We start from the raw sequence: 23,291 nt of genomic DNA, 5'->3' as shown, positions 1-23,291 counted from the left end.
ACTCCGTTATACCCGGGGTCAGGAAGTCGCAGCGGGTGGCTGCGCGCTCTATATCTAACGATCACGTTGTTTCTTAGTGATTGTTTTCTGTGTTTGCCTTGCTATCCTTTTTGTCTCTCTCAGGTATCCGTAGCTTCTCCTCCTCAGCTGTTTCTTGTCTGCCACTCCCTACCTCCTTATATTCTCCCCTCACACTTCTCTAGTTGCCAGTTATAGAGCTTCCTGCCCGGACATCTATACTGACCCACTGGAGTGGTTAATCCTGGTTGTCGTTCCTGAGTGCTACCCTCCGGATCCCTGTTGGGCTTATTGTTGTCTCCTGTTGTCGCCCACCTGGGAATATATGTTGAGTCTGTGTTGTCTGTCCTCCCCTTGGTGTTTTCCCTTAGAGTTAGTGGTGCGGACTAGTGTTCCCATCGCCCTGTTCACTACCTAGGGCTCAGCTCAGGGAAAGCCAGGGCTTTAGGCACGTGATCGGCGTAAGGGTGAGGAACCCGTCTAGGGACGTCATTAATGTCTGTCCCTCCTTTCTCAAAAACAAAAGACCGTCGGAAAACTACTAACCCCGGGCTGTGCGGAGGATGTCAGCCGGGGGGTATACGTTTCCTCCATACGAACATCTCAATTTGTGTTACCAGCGGTCATTGTTTTTGGTGTTAAGACGGAGTCTATTTCTGTTTTTCTAGACAGTGGAGCAGGGGTAAACTTGATTGATGCCCATTTTGCCCGCACTATGGGTTTGTCTCTCTGTACGCTGCAGAGACCTATTCCCGTATTCGCTATAGATTCTGCTCCTCTGTCTCAGAGAAACCTCACCCACATTGTTCGTAATTTACACCTTCGGGTAGGGGACCACCATAATGAGTGTCTTTCATGTTACGTTCTGGAGGGCCTTCCCTCTCCGGTGGTATTGGGTCTTCCCTGGTTGGTAGCGCACAATCCAGTGGTGGATTGGCAGGCCAGGGAGATATTGGAGTGGAGTGAGCATTGCAGAGAGAATTGCTTAAATAACAATTGCTTAATCGCCTCCATAGCTTCCCTACCTACATTTATTTCGGACTTTGAGGACGTTTTTTCTGAAAAGGGTTGTCAGAAACTACCACCTCATCGTCCTTATGATTGCCCGGTTAACCTGATTCCCGGGGCAAAATTACCCAAGTCCAGGTTGTATAATCTTTCGGGTCCCGAGAGACAAGCCATGAAAGATTATATCTCCGAGAGTCTGGCTAAGGGACACATCAGACCCTCTTCTTCACCCGTGGCTGCAGGGTTTTTCTTTGTTAAAAAGAAAGATGGGGGCCTGCGTCCTTGCTTAGATTTCCGTGAGTTAAACCAGATAACCATCCGTGACCCATACCCTCTTCCTCTCATTCCTGACCTTTTTAATCAGATTGCGGGTGCTAAGTGGTTCTCCAAACTTGATCTTAGGGGGGCCTACAATCTGATTCGTATCAGGGAAGGGGATGAGTGGAAGACAGCTTTTAACACCCCTGAGGGGCATTATGAAAATCTAGTTATGCCTTTCGGTCTGACCAATGCCCCTGCTGTCTTCCAACATTTCGTTAATGATATTTTTAGTCATCTCATCGGCAGGTTTGTAGTCATATACCTAGATGATATCTTAATTTATTCGGCTGATCTGAAAACACATGAGGTGCATGTCAGGCAAGTACTGCAGGTCCTACGGACGAATAAATTATATGCGAAAATTGAAAAATGTGTCTTCGCTGTTCAGGAATTACAGTTCCTGGGATATCTATTATCTGCTTCAGGTTTCCGCATGGATCCTGGGAAGGTCCAGGCAATTTTAGATTGGGATCTTCCTGAGAACCTTAAAGCCCTACAACGGTTTTTGGGTTTCGCTAATTTCTATAGAAAGTTCATTAAAAATTATTCAGTGATCGTTAAACCCCTTACCGACATGACTAGGAAGGGGACGGATTTTTCCAAATGGTCTGACGCCGCTAAAGATGCATTTTCCTCTCTAAAGGAGAGGTTTACCTCGGCACCTGTTCTAATTCAACCTGATGTCTCCCAGCCTTTTATTGTCGAGGTAGATGCGTCAGAGGTGGGAGTGGGAGCTGTATTGTCTCAGGGTCCGTCTCCTGGCAAATGGCGTCCTTGCGCTTTCTTTTCCAAAAAATTATCTTCTGCGGAGAAGAATTATGATATTGGAAATAGGGAACTGTTGGCGATTAAACTGGCGCTTGAAGAGTGGCGTCACTTCTTAGAGGGAGCAATCCACCCCGTCACGGTGATTACGGATCACAAGAACCTTCTGTACCTAGAATCGGCTAAGCGTCTCACCCCTAGACAAGCTAGGTGGTCGCTATTCTTTACCAGATTTAACTTTGTAATCACCTATCGTCCTGGGGCAAAAAATACCAAGGCAGACGCATTATCTCGTAGTTTCCCTGGAGAGGGTAATGTTTGTGATCCGGTACCTATTTTACAAAGAGGAGTGGTTGTCTCTGCTGTACACTCTGTTCTAGAGGGAAAGGTGTTAGAGGCTCAGGGGGACGCCCCGGCCTCTTGCCCCTCACAGAAATTGTTTGTACCGTTAAACCTGCGTCTTGAATTATTAAAAGAACATCATAATTCGGCACTTGCTGGACACCCGGGTAGTAAAGCAACCTTGGAGCTTTTATCTCGTCGTTTTTGGTGGCCAAGGTTGCGTCAGGATGTAATGGATTTCGTGTCTACTTGTGCACGCGCGAAAGTCTCTCATACACGTCCAGCAGGGTCTTTATTGCCACTTTTCATCCCCAATAGGCCATGGACACATCTGTCAATGGATTTCATCACTGACTTACCGTTGTCGGCGGGTAAAACAGTTATCTTGGTAGTAGTAGACAGGTTTAGCAAAATGGTACACTTTATTGCGCTACCCGCACTTCCTAATGCTAAAACTCTCGCTCAGGTGTTTATCAGTGAAATCGTGAAGCTTCACGGGGTCCCTTCCGATGTGGTTTCGGATCGGGGAACCCAGTTTATTTCTAAGTTTTGGAAAGCTTTTTGTTCCCGTTTGGGGGTTCACTTGTCCTTTTCCTCAGCTTTCCATCCTCAGTCGAATGGACAGACTGAGCGTACCAACCAAAACCTAGAAACATATTTAAGGTGTTTTGTGTCTGAAAACCAAGAGTTGTGGTCATCATATTTACCGTTAGCTGAGTTTGCCATAAATAATCATTATCAGGAGTCCACTGGCAAGTCACCATTCCTTGGTGCATACGGTTTTCATCCCCAATTTTGTACTTTCAAAGAGGGGGGGTCTTCTGGGGTTCCCGAAGAGGAAAGGTTTTCTTCATCTCTTTCATCGGTATGGCAGAAGTTGCAAGTTAACTTGAAAAAGATGAGTGGTAAATATAAATGCATGGCCGATAAGAAACGGTCGCCAGGTCCGGACCTAGGAGTGAATGACTATGTGTGGTTGTCTACTAGGAATATTAAGTTGAAGGTTCCTTCTTGGAAACTGGGTCCTAGGTTCATTGGTCCCTATAAAATAGTAGCCGTCATTAACCCTGTGGCTTTTCGCCTGGAGCTACCTCAGACTTTTAAGATCCATAACGTCTTCCATAAATCGTTACTCAAGAAGTATGTTCCACCTCTAGAACCATCGCCGCTGCCACCTCCTCCTGTCATTGTGGCTGGTAATCTGGAGTTTCAAATAGCCAGAATTGTTGATTCTCGTCGGGTCCGCCGCTCTCTTCAGTATATGGTGCATTGGAGGGGTTACGGTCCCGAGGAAAGAATGTGGGTTCCAGCGTCAGAGGTAAACGCCAACAGGTTAATTCAGACTTTCCATGCCTTTCATCCGGAGAGACCTGGTCCTGAGTGTCCGGAGGCCCCTCGTGAAAGGGGGGGTACTGTCACGAGGGTATCAAGAGCCACGTCTGACTCCGTTATACCCGGGGTCAGGAAGTCGCAGCGGGTGGCTGCGCGCTCTATATCTAAAGATCACATTGTTTCTTAGTGATTGTTTTCTGTGTTTGCCTTGCTATCCTTTTTGTCTCTCTCAGGGATCCGTAGCTTCTCCTCCTCAGCTGTTTCTTGTCTGCCACTCCCTACCTCCTTATATTCTCCCCTCACACTTCTCTAGTTGCCAGTTATAGAGCTTCCTGCCTGGACATCTATACTGACCCACTGGAGTGGTTAATCCTGGTTGTCGTTCCTGAGTGCTACCCTCCGGATCCCTGTTGGGCTTATTGTTGTCTCCTGTTGTCGCCCACCTGGGAATATATGTTGAGTCTGTGTTGTCTGTCCTCCCCTTGGTGTTTTCCCTTAGAGTTAGTGGTGCGGACTAGTGTTCCCATCGCCCTGTTCACTACCTAGGGCTCAGCTCAGGGAAAGCCAGGGCTTTAGGCACGTGATCGGCGTACGGGTGAGGAACCCGTCTAGGGACGTCAGGGCAGCCAGGTGCCAGCCGCCAGGTGAGTCAGGGGTCACCATCTTCCCTCTCACTTGGGCAGGGCCTTCCTCGTTCCCTCCCTCTGTGTCACGTATGTGATAGCCACGCCGACCGTGATACAAACTCCAAGAAGTGATTATGAAAGAATGGGTTGCTATCAGTCAGGAATTGGCCCAGAAGTTGATTGAGAGCATGCCCAGTCGAATTGCAGAGGTCCTGAAAAAGAAGGGCCAACACTGCAAATACTTACTCTTTGCATAAATGTCATGTAATTGTCGATAAAAGCCTTTGAAACGTATGAAGTGCGTGTAATTATATTTCACTACATCACAGAAACAACTGAAACAAAGATCTAAAAGCAGTTTAGCAGCAAACCTTTGTGAAAACGAATATTTGTGTCATTCTCAAATCTTTTGGCCACGACTGTACATGGCAGAGGTCAGTTTGGTGGTGGTGCCGACAAGACATGCGTCGGCTGGGAGTAGAGATGTTCACGCAGATTTAATAGTCATGTGAACTTACCCTAAGGTTCCTGCAACACATAAATTTGCAGTGACGTTTTTGTGGTCCGTAAAAACACCAAAAATAATTTCATGCGTTTTTTTTTTTTTGCCACCTGCATTTTCTGCTGCTTTTTTTGTGGCAGCTTTTCTGATGTTTTTTTTCATGAAGTTTTCTTCATGGCGTCTTTCCCTCATAGAGAAGTAAATGTGAAAACGCCTGAAAAAACGCAAAGAGCGCCAGCATGCTGCGATTTTGAAAGGAAGTCAGAAAGACAAAAAACGGCACCTAATGAACAAAAATGTCAGGAGGAAAAAATACTTATCCGTCCTGTGTTCCATAGTATATTTCCCATAGACCTTCAGCTAAGATCTGGAGCTGGCACTTTTACAGAAAAAAAAAAACCCCTGCAAGGGCCAAGAGTGCAATAAATGTCAGAAGAAAAAAAAACTATGTGTGGACCCACCCCAAAAGGGAGTTTGATAGGATCTCGGAATAGTGGCCACAGGGTTGTTGCTGCCTCCATCAATCACGCGATCTATTAAAGGGGTTGTCTGAGATTTTTAGGCTTATCAATATTAGATTGGTTAGGGGTCCGACTTCCGGCCATCCCACTGATCAGCTGTTTGAAGAGGCCACGGTGCTCCGGTGAGCGCTGATGTCTGTTCCTAGACCTGTGACATCACGTCCATCGGTCACATGGCCTTGGCGTAGCTCAGTCCCTTTTAAGTGAATGGGCCTGAGCTGCAATACCAAGCACAGCCACTATCCAATGGACAGCGCTGTGCTTGGCAAGCTCCGAGGAGACCGCAGCACACCAGAGCGCCGCGGTCTCGTCAAATACGTGATCGTGGGGGTGCCAGGAGTTGGACCCCTGCCCAATCTGAATATAGGCTATGTATCAGAATCTCAGAAAACTCCTTTTAATGTTTCTAGTAGCAAAATCCATTTAGCTGGGTTGATACACAGTTTTTATTTTTGTGACGTTTCTCCGCATTTTGTTTGGTCTGTTTTTTTTTTTTTTGCCGAAAAACCAGCTGCTCTAGATTTTAGCTGAGAGTACATGGGAAATATGAAACCTGTCTTGTGAAAACTAGTTGTGGCTGTGTGCAAAAAAATAAATAAAAAGACTTTTAGTTATGCAAAGGAGGTCTTCAGTGCACTAAGTGGAGGGGCTTATCCCCCTGGTGCACCTCAGCTCCTCAGCTATCCAGTACTGGTCATGCTCCCCCTCACAGTGCACTTACAGCTATATCTGAACATTGGCACAATGCCGATTTTCATAAGACATATATTGTTTTGATCAGCAGGATCAACCCTACCAGGCAGTATGCCTGGTTTACAAGGGTTGGTCCCGTTAACAAGGGCTCTATAAACAGCCAGCTGCTGCACAAAGTGCATTAAAGCTTTGCTACAGTATTGCAAGGGCATTATATGTGTATCCGTAAATTATATAGATTTGGCAGAAGTGTAGCAATGTAGCAGAGCTGAGTTTGTCCTTGGATACAACTCACTGTGATTGCCAATCTCCAGTTATAGTTGCTGTGTGGCGCATGGGAGAATAACAAACTCAGCCCTGCTACATCTGCGTAGATATGTCATGTCACTATGACATTTTTGTAAATAAGTGACTTCTACGTTCACACAGGGCACTGGAATAAGCTGAGTTATAGTCGTTTCTTATCTGTGGGACCTTATTGTCTTAAAACTGCGGTGCATTGTGTAAATGTTGTGACAACTTGAGATTTGCTACTGTTTTGTAGGGAATGTTCAGTAAATGGTCGTAATCTCTTATCTGTAGGTTTTGTCAACAAACGGAAAGACTTCTGTTTTTACAGTTTATTGCGGGCGAGGTGTCAAGGTTTTCTTTGTAGCCTGACAACTTTCAATGGCTAGCCTTTGTCCAGGCTTTCCTGTATTTTCTTCTGCCACAGATACACCGTTGAAAAAAAAAAAAGGTCCACAGTGGACCGATGACAGTTGGGAGATGCCAGTCATCACCATCGGGTACCTGGATCTTGCAGTGTTATTACATAAGTCCATTAGATTTATTGGGGTTTCCATTATCAGCTCCATTCCCAAGGACAGAAGTGCTTCTGAAAAAAACAGTGGTTGCACTTAAAATTGCCTAAAACAACCATATTGGCAAGTCAGAAGACCCAAGTTCCTCGGTTTCTAAAGATTGTTCTGCTGAATGGTAGCCCTCTCTTGTCTGAGCCAAAAGTTGTGATAGTATCTACTGAATGGCCACTTGGAGTTTCCAATTAAGGGCCAGATAAATAGATTCTCCCCTAGAACCCCTCAAGTTTCTTGGAAGCCAATTCTGTGGAAAGAGTACATGTAAACCCCACTGAGATTTGCTGAATGGCTTAGGTGAGAGGCATTAGAGGAAAGCTATTTTACAAATTCTACTGGGGATTTTTGTAGGCCAATAAACAGCAACAATGGCAGATGGCAGGCTAAGACCAGAACCAAACCAAGCAAGGCACTTGTAAGAATTGGAGACAAAACTAAAGACATAGTAAGATAACTTTTGCTGGGAACTTTTGTAGGCCAATAAACAGGAACAATGGCAGATGGCAGGCCAAGACCAGAACCAAACCAAGCAAGGAACTTGTAAGAACCAAACTCAAAACTAAAGACATCGTAAGATAACTTTTTCTAGGAACTTTTGTAGGCCAATAAACAGGAACAATGGCAGGTGGCAGGCCAAGACCAGAACCAAACCAAGCAAGGAACTTGTAAGAACCAAACTCAAAACTAAAGACATAGTAGGATCTTGAGATAGGAGTAGTTGTGACCAACATTGTGAGCGACTGCTTTCCCTTGACACTATATATCTATCTACTGCCCTTTGCTTGGTCTTGAGTCTTGATAGCATTTAGGCCACACAGATGAATCAGAGCAGGCAAAGTTGATATGGCCTGGAGTTGCGCAGAGGACCTAATCTAGAGGAACCACCCTTTCCTAGTACCAGTCCTTGAGTTGTATAGTTCAACATCTACAAGGATTTTCTTCTGAATATTAAGGTCACCATTTACAAATTTGGTCAAAACGGACGACCTCAACCCATAACAAGCACTCGTTGGGTAGAATTTAACAACAAATGATGACCTTCATCATTTGATAAGAAGTTGGCTGTTTAAAATTTTGGTCCAGTTCTCACTACTCTGCAAATAATCTTTCTGTGAAAGAACAGTCCCACAACGTTCCTAAGGTAGATTGTTCAACCATCGCCCAGTTTCATTGAACATATACTGTATGCCCAATTTAGGTGGTTGTAACCAGCCAATATGGACTCAAATGTGTATGGCTGGGACAACGTAATGATCATTCAACATTTGTTTAATCATTAACCTACTTCTGTCTAACGTTTATAGCCACCTTTAGAGTCCTAAATGGCAGTCAAAAAGCAGAGGTCAATTTTAGACACTTCAAATACAGTTGTTTCACAAGTGAACCAAGAGTTGCTCGAATTACAGTGCACTTTAAGAAATGTCTCTACATGTACGTTTCGTTCTTCACCGTAGTAGTGTGCTGGCTTGGTTTCATGAATGCTGGAGCCGACATTTGCTTTTCTCCATGTATTTAGTTGATTTGGCTGGATGGAAATGTTTGAACAGCACTTCACCGATTCTTGTGCAAGCACTCACAGAAGAACGTACACATCTCAAGTACTTTGTCACCGAGCAGTGAGGTCCATGCTCCTCTGCATTTGTTCAGACATACTTGAGCTGTAATTGGCCCCCTAACAATAAAATATCTCAGAAAGAGAAAACTTTAACCACGAGTCAAAATTGGTAACTTGAAATGATGATGATAATGATGGCAGGACCACTCAAAAATGTTAAGAACAAACTGGTTTCATGCACTGATCTTTATGCATGGGCATTTACCTCTCCAATGGACTAAACATGAATTAAACTAGGGCTAAAAGGCTAATTTGACCATGTAATCAGTGTCACACTGCTAAATTGCAGATAATGGTAGCCAATGTGGTCACTTGGAAATCCAGCAGGTTTGGACGTTTGGTGATGTCGTTGTCGTGTCAATTTGCATGCTGCAACACATACACATTCCTGATCATTAGTTGCGATTTAGAAATGTATCTCACCCTCAAAGTCATAGTGTAGCCCAAGATTTAAAAACACTAAACAAATAGATTGATTTCCAGTGTTGGACTGGGGTTCCGTAGGTCCACCAGAAGAAATAATTTTTGAGGCCCAACCTCCATATCATCAATAAAGTCGATATTTTATGTATTTTTATTTCTCCTGGGCCTTTGGGGCCTTCTGTATTATCAGAGCCTGGGCCCACTAGGGCATCCTCTGGAACTCTGATGCTGTTGATACCGGACAGCAGTTTTAGTCCCAACTGCAGGACTATTTTGACCTGCGTACTATTGGTACTCAATATGTATAGCATTTCTTCAGAATGCCTTGTCCTATATTTCGGTTTTCAAAGGTGAATTTGTCTTGTAGACAGGCCCGTTAGACTGATGCCATTATAAAAACAAGCCAGTAGGTGTTTGTACAACCATCGAGCACCACCTAAAAATCCTGAAGGTTTCTCCTCAAGCATTCTTAACGTAGGGATGAATTAAGTCCAGTATTCAGGTAGCCATTGAGCCTAGAAATTTGTTGCTGGTTCCAAACTTTTTGGATTGTTTTGTACTGATGTCTATAGACGTTCTCATGGGCTTGCTACTAAAGAATTTGGACTGGCTTCCCCTCTTAATAGTATGTTCGTGATTCCTGTTGTGCATCCATCAATGGTGTTGTTGATGGTCCTCTTAAGTGAACTCCATGGAGAGCATGATTAAGCTGCCAGTAGACATGTTGAAATCTAATATGACTGATCCCTATTTCACTAGACGTCAGGACATTGTCTGGTTCTCACTACAGAAGTATCTATGGCCAGTTGTAGTCACCAGAAGTAGACTACCCAAGGCTTACCAGCAGTTATGCTGAGCTTTCTGCTGTCTAGCACAACTTTGAATACTCATAATTTTTTTCCAGGGACATCATTACCTTTAAGATTATTTGTGTGTCAATCATAAAATGCAGAAAAAAGCCTATTGTCTACATAGGTCAGGCATTCAACAAAAGTGGTCAAATAAAACTCTTGGGGGCAATTATTAAGGTTCTACACCAGTCTTCTGGCATAGAAAAGTACAGTTGTAACTTTTTCCTTTTGTCTACCACCCTCAACACTTTTGTAAAAAATGTAGAGGGAGGGGGTGGGCAGCAGGTTAGCAAATCTTTGATGTACTAATAGATAGCATATATCTACAGAAGAAAACAAGGGTAGTCTGTGTATAATTAGATTCTGGAAACAGAACAATTCAGCTGTAATCTTTTGGAAAACCTCACAGCAACTGTTCAGTTTCTCTACAGCACCCCCATAGGGGAAATGAAGCATTACATGCTTCCCACTGAAATCGATGAGCTGTCTGACAAGTTGGGTCCTCCAGAGCTAATAGCTAATTGATGGATGCCTCTATTAAAGGGGTTGTCCAGCTATTAATATTGATGACCTATCCTCATGATAGGTCATCAGTATCTGATCGGCGGGGATCCGACACCCAGGACCCCCGTCGATCAGCTGTTTGAAGAGGAGCCGGCGCCTCATTCAAGAGCTGCTTCCTCTTCATTACACTGCGTCTCTGAAGTGCAGAGTAAGGCCCCATTCACACGTCCGCAATTCTGTCCCGCATTTTGCGGAACGAAATTGCGGACCCATTCTTTTCTATGGGGCCGTACGATGTGCTGCCCGGTTACGGAATTGCGTATCCGCACTTCCGGGTCCACAATTCTGTTCCTGAAAAAAATAGAACATGTCATATTCTTGTCCGCAATTAGGCATTTTCTATTAAGTGCCGGCGATGTGCGGTCCCCAAAATGCGGAACGCACATTGCCGGTGTCTGTGTTTTGCGGATACACGGATCCGTGGATCCGCAAAACACTTACGGACGTGTGAATGGACCCTAATACAAGTACCCGCTCCTTTCAAGCGAATGGGGCGAGTGCTTGTAATTCCACTACGTAACCGCTCTACAGGAGACGAGGCGTAGCTGATCAGCGGAGATCCCGGGTGTCAGACCCCCACTGATCAGATATTGATGACCTATCCTGAGGATAGATCATCAATATTAACATCTGAACAAGCCCTTTAAGGCTACTTTCACACAACAGTGGAAATAAAATTGCCGTTAAAAGGGGCAAAATGATCCACAGCCTTTCTTTAAAAAAAAACAGCCATTAAAATGCGACCCCCTTGAAGATCATGGGGGCTTTTGGTCTTTGAAAATGGACAAAATAGGACTTGCTTTATTTTTTACAGCCGTTATTCAAGGCCTGTTAAGAAAAAAATACGGCTATGTGAATAGACCAATAGACTTCAATGGTTCTTAAAACGGGCGCCACAAGGCCATTTTTCACTGTAGTGTAAATATAGCCTTACTCAGAAATTTATAAGGTCTTGGGGGGGGGGGGGGGGGGGGGGCGCCTTAATAAATAAACAATTAAACAACAGCTTTAAGCTTATATTACAGTAGCCGACTGTCGGCCAGATCATCGCTATGGATACTTTGACACCAGCTTTTTTTGCGGATCCGTCACGGATCTGCCAAAACGCTTCCGTTACAATAATACAACCGCCTGCATCTGTCATGAATGGATCCGGTTGCATTATGTCTTATATAGCCATGACGGATCCGTCATGAACACCATTGAAAGTCAATGGGGGACGGATCCGTTTTTTATTGTGTCAGAGAAAACGGATCCGTCCCCATTGACTTACATTGTGCGTCAGGACGAATCCGTCTTGCTCCGCACCATACCGCGGACAGAAAAACGCTGCTTGCAGGGTTATTCTGGCCGCGATGGGGACGCAACCAAACGGAACGGGATGCATTCTAGTGCACTCCGTTTCGTTCAGTTCCGTTTTGTCCCCATTGACAATGAATGGGGACAAAACTGAAGCGTTTTCTTCCACTATTGAGATCCTATGACTGATCTCAATAGCGGGAATTGAAAACGCTAATGTGAAAGTAGCCTAACGCGCGTATGTAGGACCACTCGCTGGCGACAATCTGGCAGTTTAATAACTGCCGCAGATTACCCAATGAACGGGCAAACACTCATTCATTTGGCAATCGGAATCTTTCAGCATGCTTAAAAATCATTGCTTTCCAGCGGCAGATTGTGCAGTCTAATCACGATCTTCTGCCAGCAAACAATGATTCAGTAGAGGAGATCTTCCTCCGCAATTGTTTGGAAAGAACACTACCTTCCCAACAATCGTCTGTCTAATCCGCTAGTGTAATACTAGCCTTACAGTTTAGTGTATAGTATGACAATGAATGTAATAAATAGTAAATCTTGTAGCCCCACCTAAAAATAAGACAGTAAATAGATAATAAAGTTGTGGCAGTCACTTAAAAGAAAGGAGTAGCCTATGCAGCCTGCAAATTACAAAGTAATACTACATAGGCGAAGCCCACTGCTCAAGCAAGACAAGTCAAGAAATAAATGCATCAAAAGCACGGGACAAATCTGCAAAATATGAATATGTACAAGGGTGCACCACCAATGAGGCCAGGTGAGGCGATCGCCTTAGGCAGCACCAGGTAGAGGCAAGAGAGGGGCAGCCAAAGGGCCATGGGCTGAAGGTTAAGAAATTGTCATTGGGGAGGGAGGGGCGCCATTTCAGTTTTCACCTCAGGCAGCAGAAAGGCTAGGTGTACCCCGAATATGTAGATACAGACCACAGGCTTCTCCAACCCCAACATGTGTGTCACCTATAACTTCCTCCACGGGGTGTAGTTTCCTCTAGTTGGCTAGTCTAAAAAAACGCATTTATCTATTATATACAATATTTTAATCATAGGATAAATATGCAGCAGTAGAATAACAATATAATTGGAGAGCACGGGACATGTATGTAGAACACCATTATTCAGTGTTTCTAAATCTCGGCAGCTCTGAGTAATACAAGAGACATCTTTGTCACTATTCCCATCCATTGAACTAGTCTGGTTAGTTTTCCAGCCATTTTGGCTCATCCACCTTAAGACGAGCACCGCCTGCTTGTTCTTTCAGCGTTCCAGTGCTATAAATAAGTTTATTTGGGAGCTAAGTACATACCTCAGCCTCAAAGGAAAAGGCACTCTAGCCTCAGATAAGGTGAGAGTAGTTGTTTTATCTATAAAGAGGAGGTGAGACTGTAATTTCCTGGATATTATATTTTTGGAGTTATATCATAGATTTTAGAGAGACACTTGTTCCCTAATCCGTTTGTCAACCTCCCAAGACCTTTTTTTGGGCTATTGAGATTGCCCGCATCCTCCACCGTATCATTTGTTAGTGACGGTCTACCCCATTTCCGTCTCATACGATGCAGTCTATGTGAATGCTACGGAGCTGACCCAAGGGGTCTTTCTTTTAGGCTCACTTGGTAGCACAATGACTTTGACTTGGTAGTGGACTATTGACTCCATAGTATAGTTAGGTGTATTTAGTGGCACAAATCAACTACCATAAGGGCTCACTTGTCCACTCTTCCAAAACGTAGGAGGAGAGGGGGGGAGGGATGTTCCTAGAAGACCAAGGAATATGAATGCAGGATCAGACTACACAGCTTGTTTGTAATCTGTACCCGTGGAGATGTTGATGTGCATAGAAGCTGTAGACACAAAACCATTGGACTAAGACTACTTATAAAGTTGATTCTTTTTATTTTTATTTTAGATGCAGTAGAGCAATAATGGTCAACACAGCCTTTAAAAGGGTTTTCCAAGATTTTTATACTGATGACCTATACTTTGGATACGTCATCAGTATCTGATCAGAGGGGGTTCGAAACTTGGAACCCCAGCCGATCAGCTATTTGAGAAGGCAACTGTGTTCCTGTGAGTAACGCGCCCTTCTCTCTGCTTTTCCAATGCCAGTGAAGACACGTTCATCAGTCTCGTGGCCTACTCGCAGCTCAGCGCCATAGAAGTTAATGGAGCTGAACTGCGATACCAAGCACAGCCACTATACAATGTACGGCGCTGTGCATGGTTAGCAGGGAGAAGGCCATGGCGCTCACAGGTCCCAGGTGTCGGACCCCCAGAGATCAGATACCGTACAGTAAAAAATAATCTTGGAAAACCCTTTTAAGCTTACAGTACATATTACTTTTTGGCCAATCTTCTGACCTGCACCTTTTTACTCTGCAAGATCCACCAGGTGTTTATTGGCTGATGAGGTAGGTATGTGCTGACAGGTGATGAAATTATTTAATTATAACATAGTGAAGTTGTGAAATGATGAAGCAATAGAAAATATCTGGTTTCAAGTCTGACAAGACTAGGGAGTTTACAAAATGAAAGTTTAAAGACGAGGGCAGGGGCTGAACCTTTCTTAGTAGTCTTTATGACTGGTATGGTTTCTGGAAGCTTGAATGGTTTCATTTTAGCAATAAGAGCTAATGCACATGTCCATATTACAGCACTGTGCAAATTTAGGCGTTACAGTAGAGATCTATGGAGCTATCATGCTTCTTGAAAACAATACCTCTGTATATGTAGGCACTATACGGTGGCACGCAGGATATGACGAAAAGAATCTCTGAGCTACCATACATGCTGCGTCTACACATCTCTTTTGTTTGGCATGTGAAATAACATTAAGCATGTATGTGGCACCTCGGCTGAGTAGTAAGACCATGATAGGTTTCTTGATGGCCTTCCATTAGAGTAAGCCATCAATATCAGATGGGTGGGGGTCCACCTCTTGGCATCCAAGTTAGCTGACTCAAGAGGCTATCATGCTCATTGATTACCAGGCAGAGCTTTGCATATTTGATTGTGGCACGAGAAGAGTACATAGCTTAGTAGTTGTGTATACACTGTCATCTTCCATTTGCTTTGCAGCTGCCACTTGGCATTGAGTACTCCGACTTAGCCTACTAGTTTTGTCTGGTCTTCTTCAGCTCTGTTAATCCTATTCATGTATGAGCAACGGCTGCTCAGGAGTATAACATATACAACGAAACCACTTTGAGACAACCACCCAAAATTGCTTTGAAAAGTGGTCTTCTAGCTGGATGGTCTTCTCAAAGAGGATGGTCATTGGCCAGTGATCATAATATATGGTGGAATTGAAAACCTGCCACAGATCCTCAGGTCTGGATAAGGTTGTGCTCTTCTCAAACAGGTGTTATTTATTTTATAAAGGTTTCACTGTATCTGTAGGAAATTTCTTAGAACACAATGTGTTGAAAATTTCAATGTTTGGACTTCTTGTAGGTCAAGATGAAGAAAGTTAGACAGTATTTCACAAAGGCCCTACATCGCATGCAGAAGGGTCCAGGTTACACCTATAAAGAACTACTGGTCTGGTTCTGCAATAACACCAATACTCATGGACCGAAGCGAATTATCTCGGAAGGACCCAAAAAGAGGGTGTTGTGGTTCCTCTTGACCCTATTTTTCGCCGCTCTTGTCTTCTGGCAGTGGGGCATTCTCATACAGACGTATCTGTCCTATGGGGTTAGCGTGTCTCTCTCCATAGGCTTCAACTCCATGGTATTTCCCGCTGTGACCGTCTGCAATGCCAATCCTTTTAAGTGAGTATAAAAGGTCATATATTTGGTCACATCCATTGGATCTGTAATTTCTCGTGATGTAGAGTGTGGTCGTCTCGTCTCATTTCAGATACTCACGCGTGAAGCCGCACTTGCGTGAGCTGGATGAGCTGGTTGCCACAGCTTTAGACCGGATCCAGTTCTCCAGCCAAAGGGATCTCGGTGCAATGACTCCAGCAAACATAAGCCAAAATGAGACCATTGACCCCAGTTTGTGGAATTACATGCCACTAGTGGTTATCGACGAAAATGACCCAGACAATCCATTGGTTTATAACATCTTTGATAGCAGCACAAATTATTCTCGGGTTACCGCCAAAGACAACCAAACTGCATATGCTGAGAGATTTAAAGTGGCCATTCAACTGGTAAGTGTCCAATGCACACTGTGCTATCGATATTAACAGTTACAGTATGGTTTCAACGTTGTAGCAGTCCGTTTTTTCCCCCGAAAACTGTATGCTAACTACTACTCAGGCAGCAGGTGACAGGCTTACAGTCATGTGACAGTTGAGCCCCATCCATGATAGGCATACTTACCTACATTTCAGTTGGTAAAATCGGGACATGTAAGCCTCACCCCTGGGAACATCCTTATCCTGACCAAGAACACCCACTTATGGGTTGGGTTTGTGTTATTCCCGCCCACTTTTGGCACAGAACAGCACACATTTGCTAGGACTGTCTCTGAAAATCAGGGACAATCCCGTCAAATTCAGGACAGTTGGCAACTATGGATGCGATACATTTAAGGGTGCCATCACAGATAGTTGCCCAGTTGGGAAGCAACCAAAAGAGATGGTCATATGGATTGCCCAAGAAGTGCCAACTATTCATTAAAGGAGTTGTCCGGTTTCAGAGCTGAACCCGGACATACCCATAATTTCACCCAGGCAGCCCCCCTGACATGAGCATCGGAGCAGTTCATGCTCCGATGCTCTCCATTGCCCTGCGCAGGATCGCGCAGGGCAAGGGCTTTTTTATTTACTATAACACACTGCCGGGCGGAGGCTTCCGCCCGGCAGTGTGTTTGGTTGCGTCACTGGATGTGATGTCAGGCTTTAGCTCTGCCCTAGCTGTTTTACAGGCTACGGCAGTGCTAAAGCCCGCCCATCAGTGCCGATTACATCACCGGGCTCACTGCTGGGGGCGATATGTGTGACAACACCCTCAAAATTGCATTGGAAAAAGATGATGTCTACTTTGATGTCTAATTGGCTTCAACTCCTGGTGAGGCCCATTCCCTCCACAGTAGAAAGTATAGCGTAAAAAATTATATTTTCATTTAAAGGGGTTTTCCAAGTGTTGGATACCGATGACCTATCCTCAGGAGAGGTCATCAGTATCTGATCGGTGGGGGCCCCCTCTAAACTGACCAAGCACAGCGCTATCCATAGGATAATGGCGGTACTTGATATTGCAGCTGAATGGGACTGAGCAGTGCCTAGAGGTCATGTGACTGATGAATGTAACATTATATGGCCTAGAAGGAGGCCGCCGAGCCTACCGGAGCGCCGTGGCCTCTGGGAGTCGGACACCCACTAATCAGATACTGATGACCCCTCCTGAGGAGAGGTCATCAGTTTTAAACACTCAGACAACCCCTTTAACCCTATCTTAGCGGAATTGATACACACTATACGGATGCAGATCCACGTCTGGTCCTTTAGGCTTTCCATCCTTTGGAAGCATCATAATAAAATTCACATAAATTGGTCGCAGCAATAAACAAGATGTACTGTGCTGCAATGTGGAAAACATGAGAGGAAAGTAAACCAAGGGTGACCTCGGCTTGCGTACTGCGTGTGACCATAAATTGGTAACTGACTGCACCTCTCGGGAACAAGATGTGATTATAAAAGATGTCTGATATAATTGTGCTTGTAAAACTTCGCTGGTGTTGGGTCTGACTGAGCAACTTATGGCCGACAGAAGCAGTCTAAAAGGAAAGATGTTGTCCCTAGCAACCAATCACAGCGCAGCTTTTATTTTGAATCCTGCACTTGATAAATGGAAGCTGCCCTGTGATTGGCTGCTAGACAGTGATTTCTCCATGTCCTCCATCTTGGGACAGAATGGCCTGTGATGTGTTGGCACTCCTTCCTCACCCCATAGAGAAGAGAAAGGCAGCATAAAGCAGGGTGGAGAGTTCAGCTGGCCATACGGTTTAGACAGCTGTCAGCCATATACTCGTTTAGACAGATGGACCTTATATGTGCTTTCTTGCTCAAATCAACCAAGTGTCCATGTGTTTTGAATGGGCAGAGGGGAGAAAACTGTTGCCATACACCTCTGTCGGTGGCTTATTTCCATGAGAACAAAAGATTCGGGCATGTTAACATCCAACTGCCCAATTCTTCTCATCGGAGTCAAGAGAACCATACACATTAGATGGTTAGCTAGTCAGTTCAGCCAATATTAATCTAATGTATATAGGTATCTTCAGTTTTACCTGCATCTGATGTATCTATCTGTCTGTCTATCTATCTATCTATCTATCTATCTATCTATCTATCTATCTATCTATATCTCATATCTATCTATCTATCCATCTATATCTCATATCTATCTATCTATCTATCTATCTATCTATCTATCTATCTATCTATTATCTATCTATCTATCTATCTATCTATCTATCTATCTATCTATTATCTATCTATCTTCTATCTATCTCCTATCTATCTATCTATCTATCTATCTATCTATCTATCTATCTATCTATCTATCTATCTATCTATCTCATAGCTATCTATCTATTATCTATCTATCTATCTATCTATCTATCTATCATCTATCTATCTATCTATCTATCTATCTATTATCTATCTATCTTTCCATCTATCTACCTATGTCATTGTATTGATAACTATATGAAGTAGATTTACCAGTGTCCCAAGTGTTTGCACCATGTAAGTATCCTTGTCAGTGGCGTACAAGTAAGGGTCCCATAGCAAGGATCAAACCAGGCCCTCCCCCCACACAGGACATAAAACCCTTTTCATTGACCCTTGGGCCATTTTTTCCACTGCCTCGTTTGCTAAAAGTTGGTTCTTTAGAGGGTTGAGTCCTGACCAAGTTTTCACCTGCAGTTGAAGAGGAGATGATCCCAACTGGACCCCCTCTTGCCCTGGGCCCCATAGCAGTGGCATGGTCTGCCGCTATGGTAGTTACACCCCTGGTCCTTGTTGTTCTTTCTCATGGTCCTAGTAGGAGACAGCCAGGCTGCTACACGTGACACAAGCGCCTGGCACTCATCAAGGACCTTAATCCTTGTAAAATCCTGTCTGCTACATTTAAAAGAAGCCGGTAAACAAATCATTGGAGCATAGAGCATCGAGATACAAAGCGTTCATTCTGTATCAGTCTGTGGCAGGTTCTATCCAGATATTCTATGCCAGTCACTTTTGTGCAGAGTTACCGGGCCACAGATGAAGCATCATACCTTGTCCGGGTATATGGATTTTTTGGATATTTTTACAGTATTTTTAAAAAAAATCTAACCACAATAGAGAGTGATTAAGAAGACAATTATAGTGGTGGTCTCCGACCTGTTGCACCTTAGCATGCTACGACAGCTGGGAGTTGTAGTTTTACAACAGCTGGGAAGCCACACGTTGAAGACCACTTCACTATAAGAACATTCCTCATACCTGTCACAAACTTACCTGCCTGGGCCCCAGCGCTGCGGTCTCTGGCTTCGGCACAGCTGCGCCGGGTGAGATGCTCTGTCGGGCCACGTCCCCCGTGACTTACTGCACAGCGACGCCCCTCCAATGATGTGGTTGCGTCCATAACAATGAAGCACAATCCTTTGTTTCTTCCCGTGGCGTACGTATGCTGGGGGAGATTAGTGCATGATTTTACTTAGGTGTGCCTGTGACTACTGTGGGGGGTTGTGTTCCTGTCCAATGGAGCGCAGAATCCATGAACCTATCAGGTTCTGATCCAGGGACTCAGCGCTCTATTTAAATCCCCTTCTGGCCTCATTTCCTTGCCAGTGATAGTCTGTGAATCCCTAGCTGTTCTCCTGGTTCCAGTTCTGTCTGAGCATTTGGATTGCTCATATTACTGACCTCGGCTTGCTTTTGACCACTCTCTACCTCAGGTTTTTTGTGTCTCTTGTCTGGTTCTGATCTTGGCTTGGCTATTTACCCTATGTCTCTCGATTTGGTACTGTATAGCCCTCCTGGTTTTGACCCATTCCTGTACGACTATGCTTTTGTGTGATTTTGTCTTTGTGTGTAGTCTGTCTTGCACCTTATTAATAGGGTGGGGAACGTCGACCAGTTGCGGACTTGCCTAGGGCTTGCACTGCAAGTAGGCAGGGAAAGCCGTCAGGGTTCCAGTTAGGGCTCACTGCCCGTGTCTTCTCTTCCGACTGCAGTAACAATAACTTTTTGACCACTCTCCATTCTGGACCGTTGAACATATTGACTTGTATACTGGAGGATCTTCCCTTAAGATGAAAAACATGTCAACTGCTCGATTTAAGCAGGTACATGCAGCCATTTTCTCTACTAGTTGACCTTAAGGTAGCTCATTTTAGCTAATCCTAAGCTCATTTCATGAGGGTCTAGAAAAATGGAGCTTCCTTTTAAATGCTTTGATTGCCTTCATATGGCCTCCCAGTTCAAAATTCCCTCATAGGGTTGGTACAAAATTAGGAAAAAGTTTTACCCTGGTCCAGGGGCTTCATCTGATATGGCAGCTCAGCCAAGTCATGACTAAAGCTCTCAGATATTGACTTACAGAGAGAAGCCACCTGTAGGTGATACTAGAAAGACAGTCATCTTCCTACTGGAGGAGAGCTATTTTGCATATTCTCCCAGGAATCATTGCCCTAGGACTCCTTACTACTGGCTGAGTCGCTGCAAGGAGAATCAGTACCTTTCAGGAACCATGTAATATCCAATACTTTGACTTCTTCTACAGTGCACCAACAATGGGAAGCAATGTGAATACAAGAACTTTACCAGTGGCATCCAAGCCATACGGGAATGGTATCTTCTGCAGTTTTCCAGTATCTTCTCAAAAATACCATTAGAAGACAAGATTGAAATGGGCTACAAGGCAGAAGAAATGATCCTCACCTGCATGTTTGGAGGAGACACCTGCAGTTACAGGTACACAAAGGGTATGGGCTAGGTGGAAAGTGCACATGTATATCTTTATGTTGTCTATCCTAGAGATTACAGAGCTCTATAGCCGTACAAATCTTGAGGTTTTGACATTAATTCTATTCACTAAAATATAGACCTAAAGGGGGGAAGGGTTCCTTTTGGGAGACATTTTGGCATTAGCACCAATGAGCTTACCACACCTACATCTACTAATGTTAAAGAGTCATTGTACATTAGATTGCTTAATGTGTACTGATTCTGAGTTGCATCTTGTATTATATTCCAGAGCTGCATTCACAATTCTGCAGACTTCAGATATAAAATCTCCCAGCATCCCTTACTGCATCCACATCTGAACAGAGTTTTCTCTGGAAACTTGAAGCCTTTACTTCTGAACAGTAATCTGATCTAAAGAAACAAGCAGTAGCATGCATAGTACAGATGGGTCCACGTAGCAAAAATTTAAATACAAGTATTGCCACCCAAGACATGGGTGGTGTTGGCTTATCCCTGCACCCCTTCCTACATACATACCATGGTCAACTCCCCACCACTGGAGAGGGGAGTCCTATTCTTGCCAGCTGGAAACAAAGGACATGGCTCCAACCAGGATAGGTACCATGCAAGAACCCTAGAGCAGTCACCTAGTCTAACTGTGTCTAGGAGACCTAATTGTCCCACTAAATTACAGAAGCTCAGATAAGCTGTTAGAGTTATGTCCGTCACTTGCTGACAGTTTACAATAATGACCTGCAGAATTGTGAATGCAGCTCTGGAGTACAATGCACACTGTAAAATCAAGACTGGTTTGGTCCTTTCTATGATAGGGACGTCGTCAAAATCAAATCTAAAACCAATACATGGTGTTCAGAAGGTCTTGAGAGGTATTATTGCTCAGTTGTCTTAGGCCACAACATTGATATGGATCTATATGGAACAGGGGTGTAGCTAGAGGGGGTGCAAAGGCAGTAGTTGCATCCAGGCCTTGGCACTTTTTGGAGCCTTGAGGCTTCTATGTCTCATAAGTAGCCACCAGTATAAATGGCACATGGTAGGTAAGGGGCTCTGATAAAGATTTTGTATCAGGGCTGGAATCCTTAGCACACAGTATCTAATAATTTTTGGAAAGAGGGTTCCCAGCCCAGAGGAGCGTTGCCTGGCCTATAAAACTCCTTATGCCATTTAGGCAGTCTATATAAGGAGATATAGTATCTCCTGGATAATAATTTTTGTGAAGAGGAGCATTGTTTTTGTAAAATTGTGTATAAATATGTGAGCACAAAGAATATTGGCATGCTCCATCACACGAGGCATTTCAGATACTTGATATAGTTCGTCGAGGGTGAACCAAATGGCAATACCAACCAACCCATGTTTAGCCACCGTTCACAGAGAACGGTTTTCCACCACGACCTTCTAAGTTTGCATTGGCTATTACCACCAAAGAGTCCCCATCCTTGGGGACTCTTTTTGCCAACATAGGTGTAGAGGTAGCAGTCTTATCCTGGCACTGGTATCTAATGGGCCCAAAAGGCCACTCTGACATCTGAGGAGACACTAGTTTCAATAATGGCACATGGTAGCTAGAGGAGGGGGAGACCTGTAAGGATCTTTATATGCAAATGGATATGTCAGTTCTCTGCTCTTAGCATGGGATAAACTTGGGCTTAAGACTAATTGATGACAGGTGGGTTTTTGGCTAAATGAATATAGTAGATACAGTACAATATACAGTAGATGGTGATAGCAGCCTTCTCTCTTGCAGGAATTTCACACATATTTACGATCAGGACTATGGAAATTGCTATATCTTCAACTGGGGTCAAGAAGGTCAAGAGTTATTGGTATCCGCTAACCCAGGAGCAGAATTCGGTAGGAATATGCTTCTTCATTTAACAACACTACAAAATGAAAGGCAAAGATCTAACCCCCTCTAAGCCGTAGAGTCTGAACCATGAGTAGATTCCATTTTCAATAGCATTAGTTTATTTGGATTTACAATGTAGAATGGTACAGGAATTCTAACATCAAGAGATAGAATGCAGAAAAGGTAAGTCCCTTCAGGGGAATGTCTATGAAGGTTCTCATTGTATATGAGTAGTAATAAATCAAATCAGCTGTATTTTTTCTTAAAGACGTTTCTCAACTCATCCGACTGGCTTTCTCAGTTTCCAGTATTCAATTCCAGAGATTCTTTAAAAAAGTTATTCTAATTGAGAAAGCCAGTAGGATGATCAAAAGTTTTCAAGAAAAATACAATTCCAGTTGCTTTGACTTATTACTACTGATATCACTTCGGGTAGGGTGGTCTGTGCATTATTTTGTTGAAAGGAATCCCATGCACACTCAAAGGTTTTCTGAATGCAAAGTTCGTGATTTATTAAATAGAACTAGTGTCCAAAAACAGTATGTTATTTGGGATCTGATATTCTCGTTACCCACAGCACCTCTAAAGTAGTGAGGTGTGCACAATATTATGTATACATTTTATGACACCTATAGGCATTGTTGGACTTGGGTTTCTTGAGCCCACCCAAGGACGTGATTCTGAGGGCCACCCTTAGTCTACACAAAATATGTGACGTCCACTTATATTTTCATCAAAATCTTTGTGGTCATCATTGTC

The 23,291-nt window shown here is 43.9% G+C and overlaps 1 protein-coding gene across 4 annotated transcripts in view; it reads left to right on the top strand.

Annotated features, from left to right (window-relative positions):
* The window catches only part of SCNN1B (sodium channel epithelial 1 subunit beta), a 54,617-nt gene that overhangs the window by 4,548 nt on the left and 26,778 nt on the right, over nucleotides 1-23,291 (top strand). For 3 of the 4 annotated variants that reach the window (XM_040439331.1, XM_040439330.1, XM_040439332.1), the window contains 4 exons: nucleotides 15,205-15,524; nucleotides 15,613-15,910; nucleotides 20,478-20,668; nucleotides 22,431-22,537. In XM_040439331.1, the coding sequence (XP_040295265.1) occupies nucleotides 15,205-15,524; nucleotides 15,613-15,910; nucleotides 20,478-20,668; nucleotides 22,431-22,537 (916 nt within the window). Of the gene's footprint in view, nucleotides 1-12,985; nucleotides 13,097-15,204; nucleotides 15,525-15,612; nucleotides 15,911-20,477; nucleotides 20,669-22,430; nucleotides 22,538-23,291 lie in introns of those variants that run through there. The other variant, XM_040439333.1, reaches the window with a different exon arrangement.

This window comes from Bufo bufo, chromosome 7, assembly GCF_905171765.1.
Source record: "Bufo bufo chromosome 7, aBufBuf1.1, whole genome shotgun sequence".
Classification (NCBI taxonomy): domain Eukaryota; kingdom Metazoa; phylum Chordata; class Amphibia; order Anura; family Bufonidae; genus Bufo; species Bufo bufo.
The sequence above is the reverse complement of the archived record's forward strand: the minus strand, read 5'-3'. Positions and strand labels throughout refer to the sequence as shown.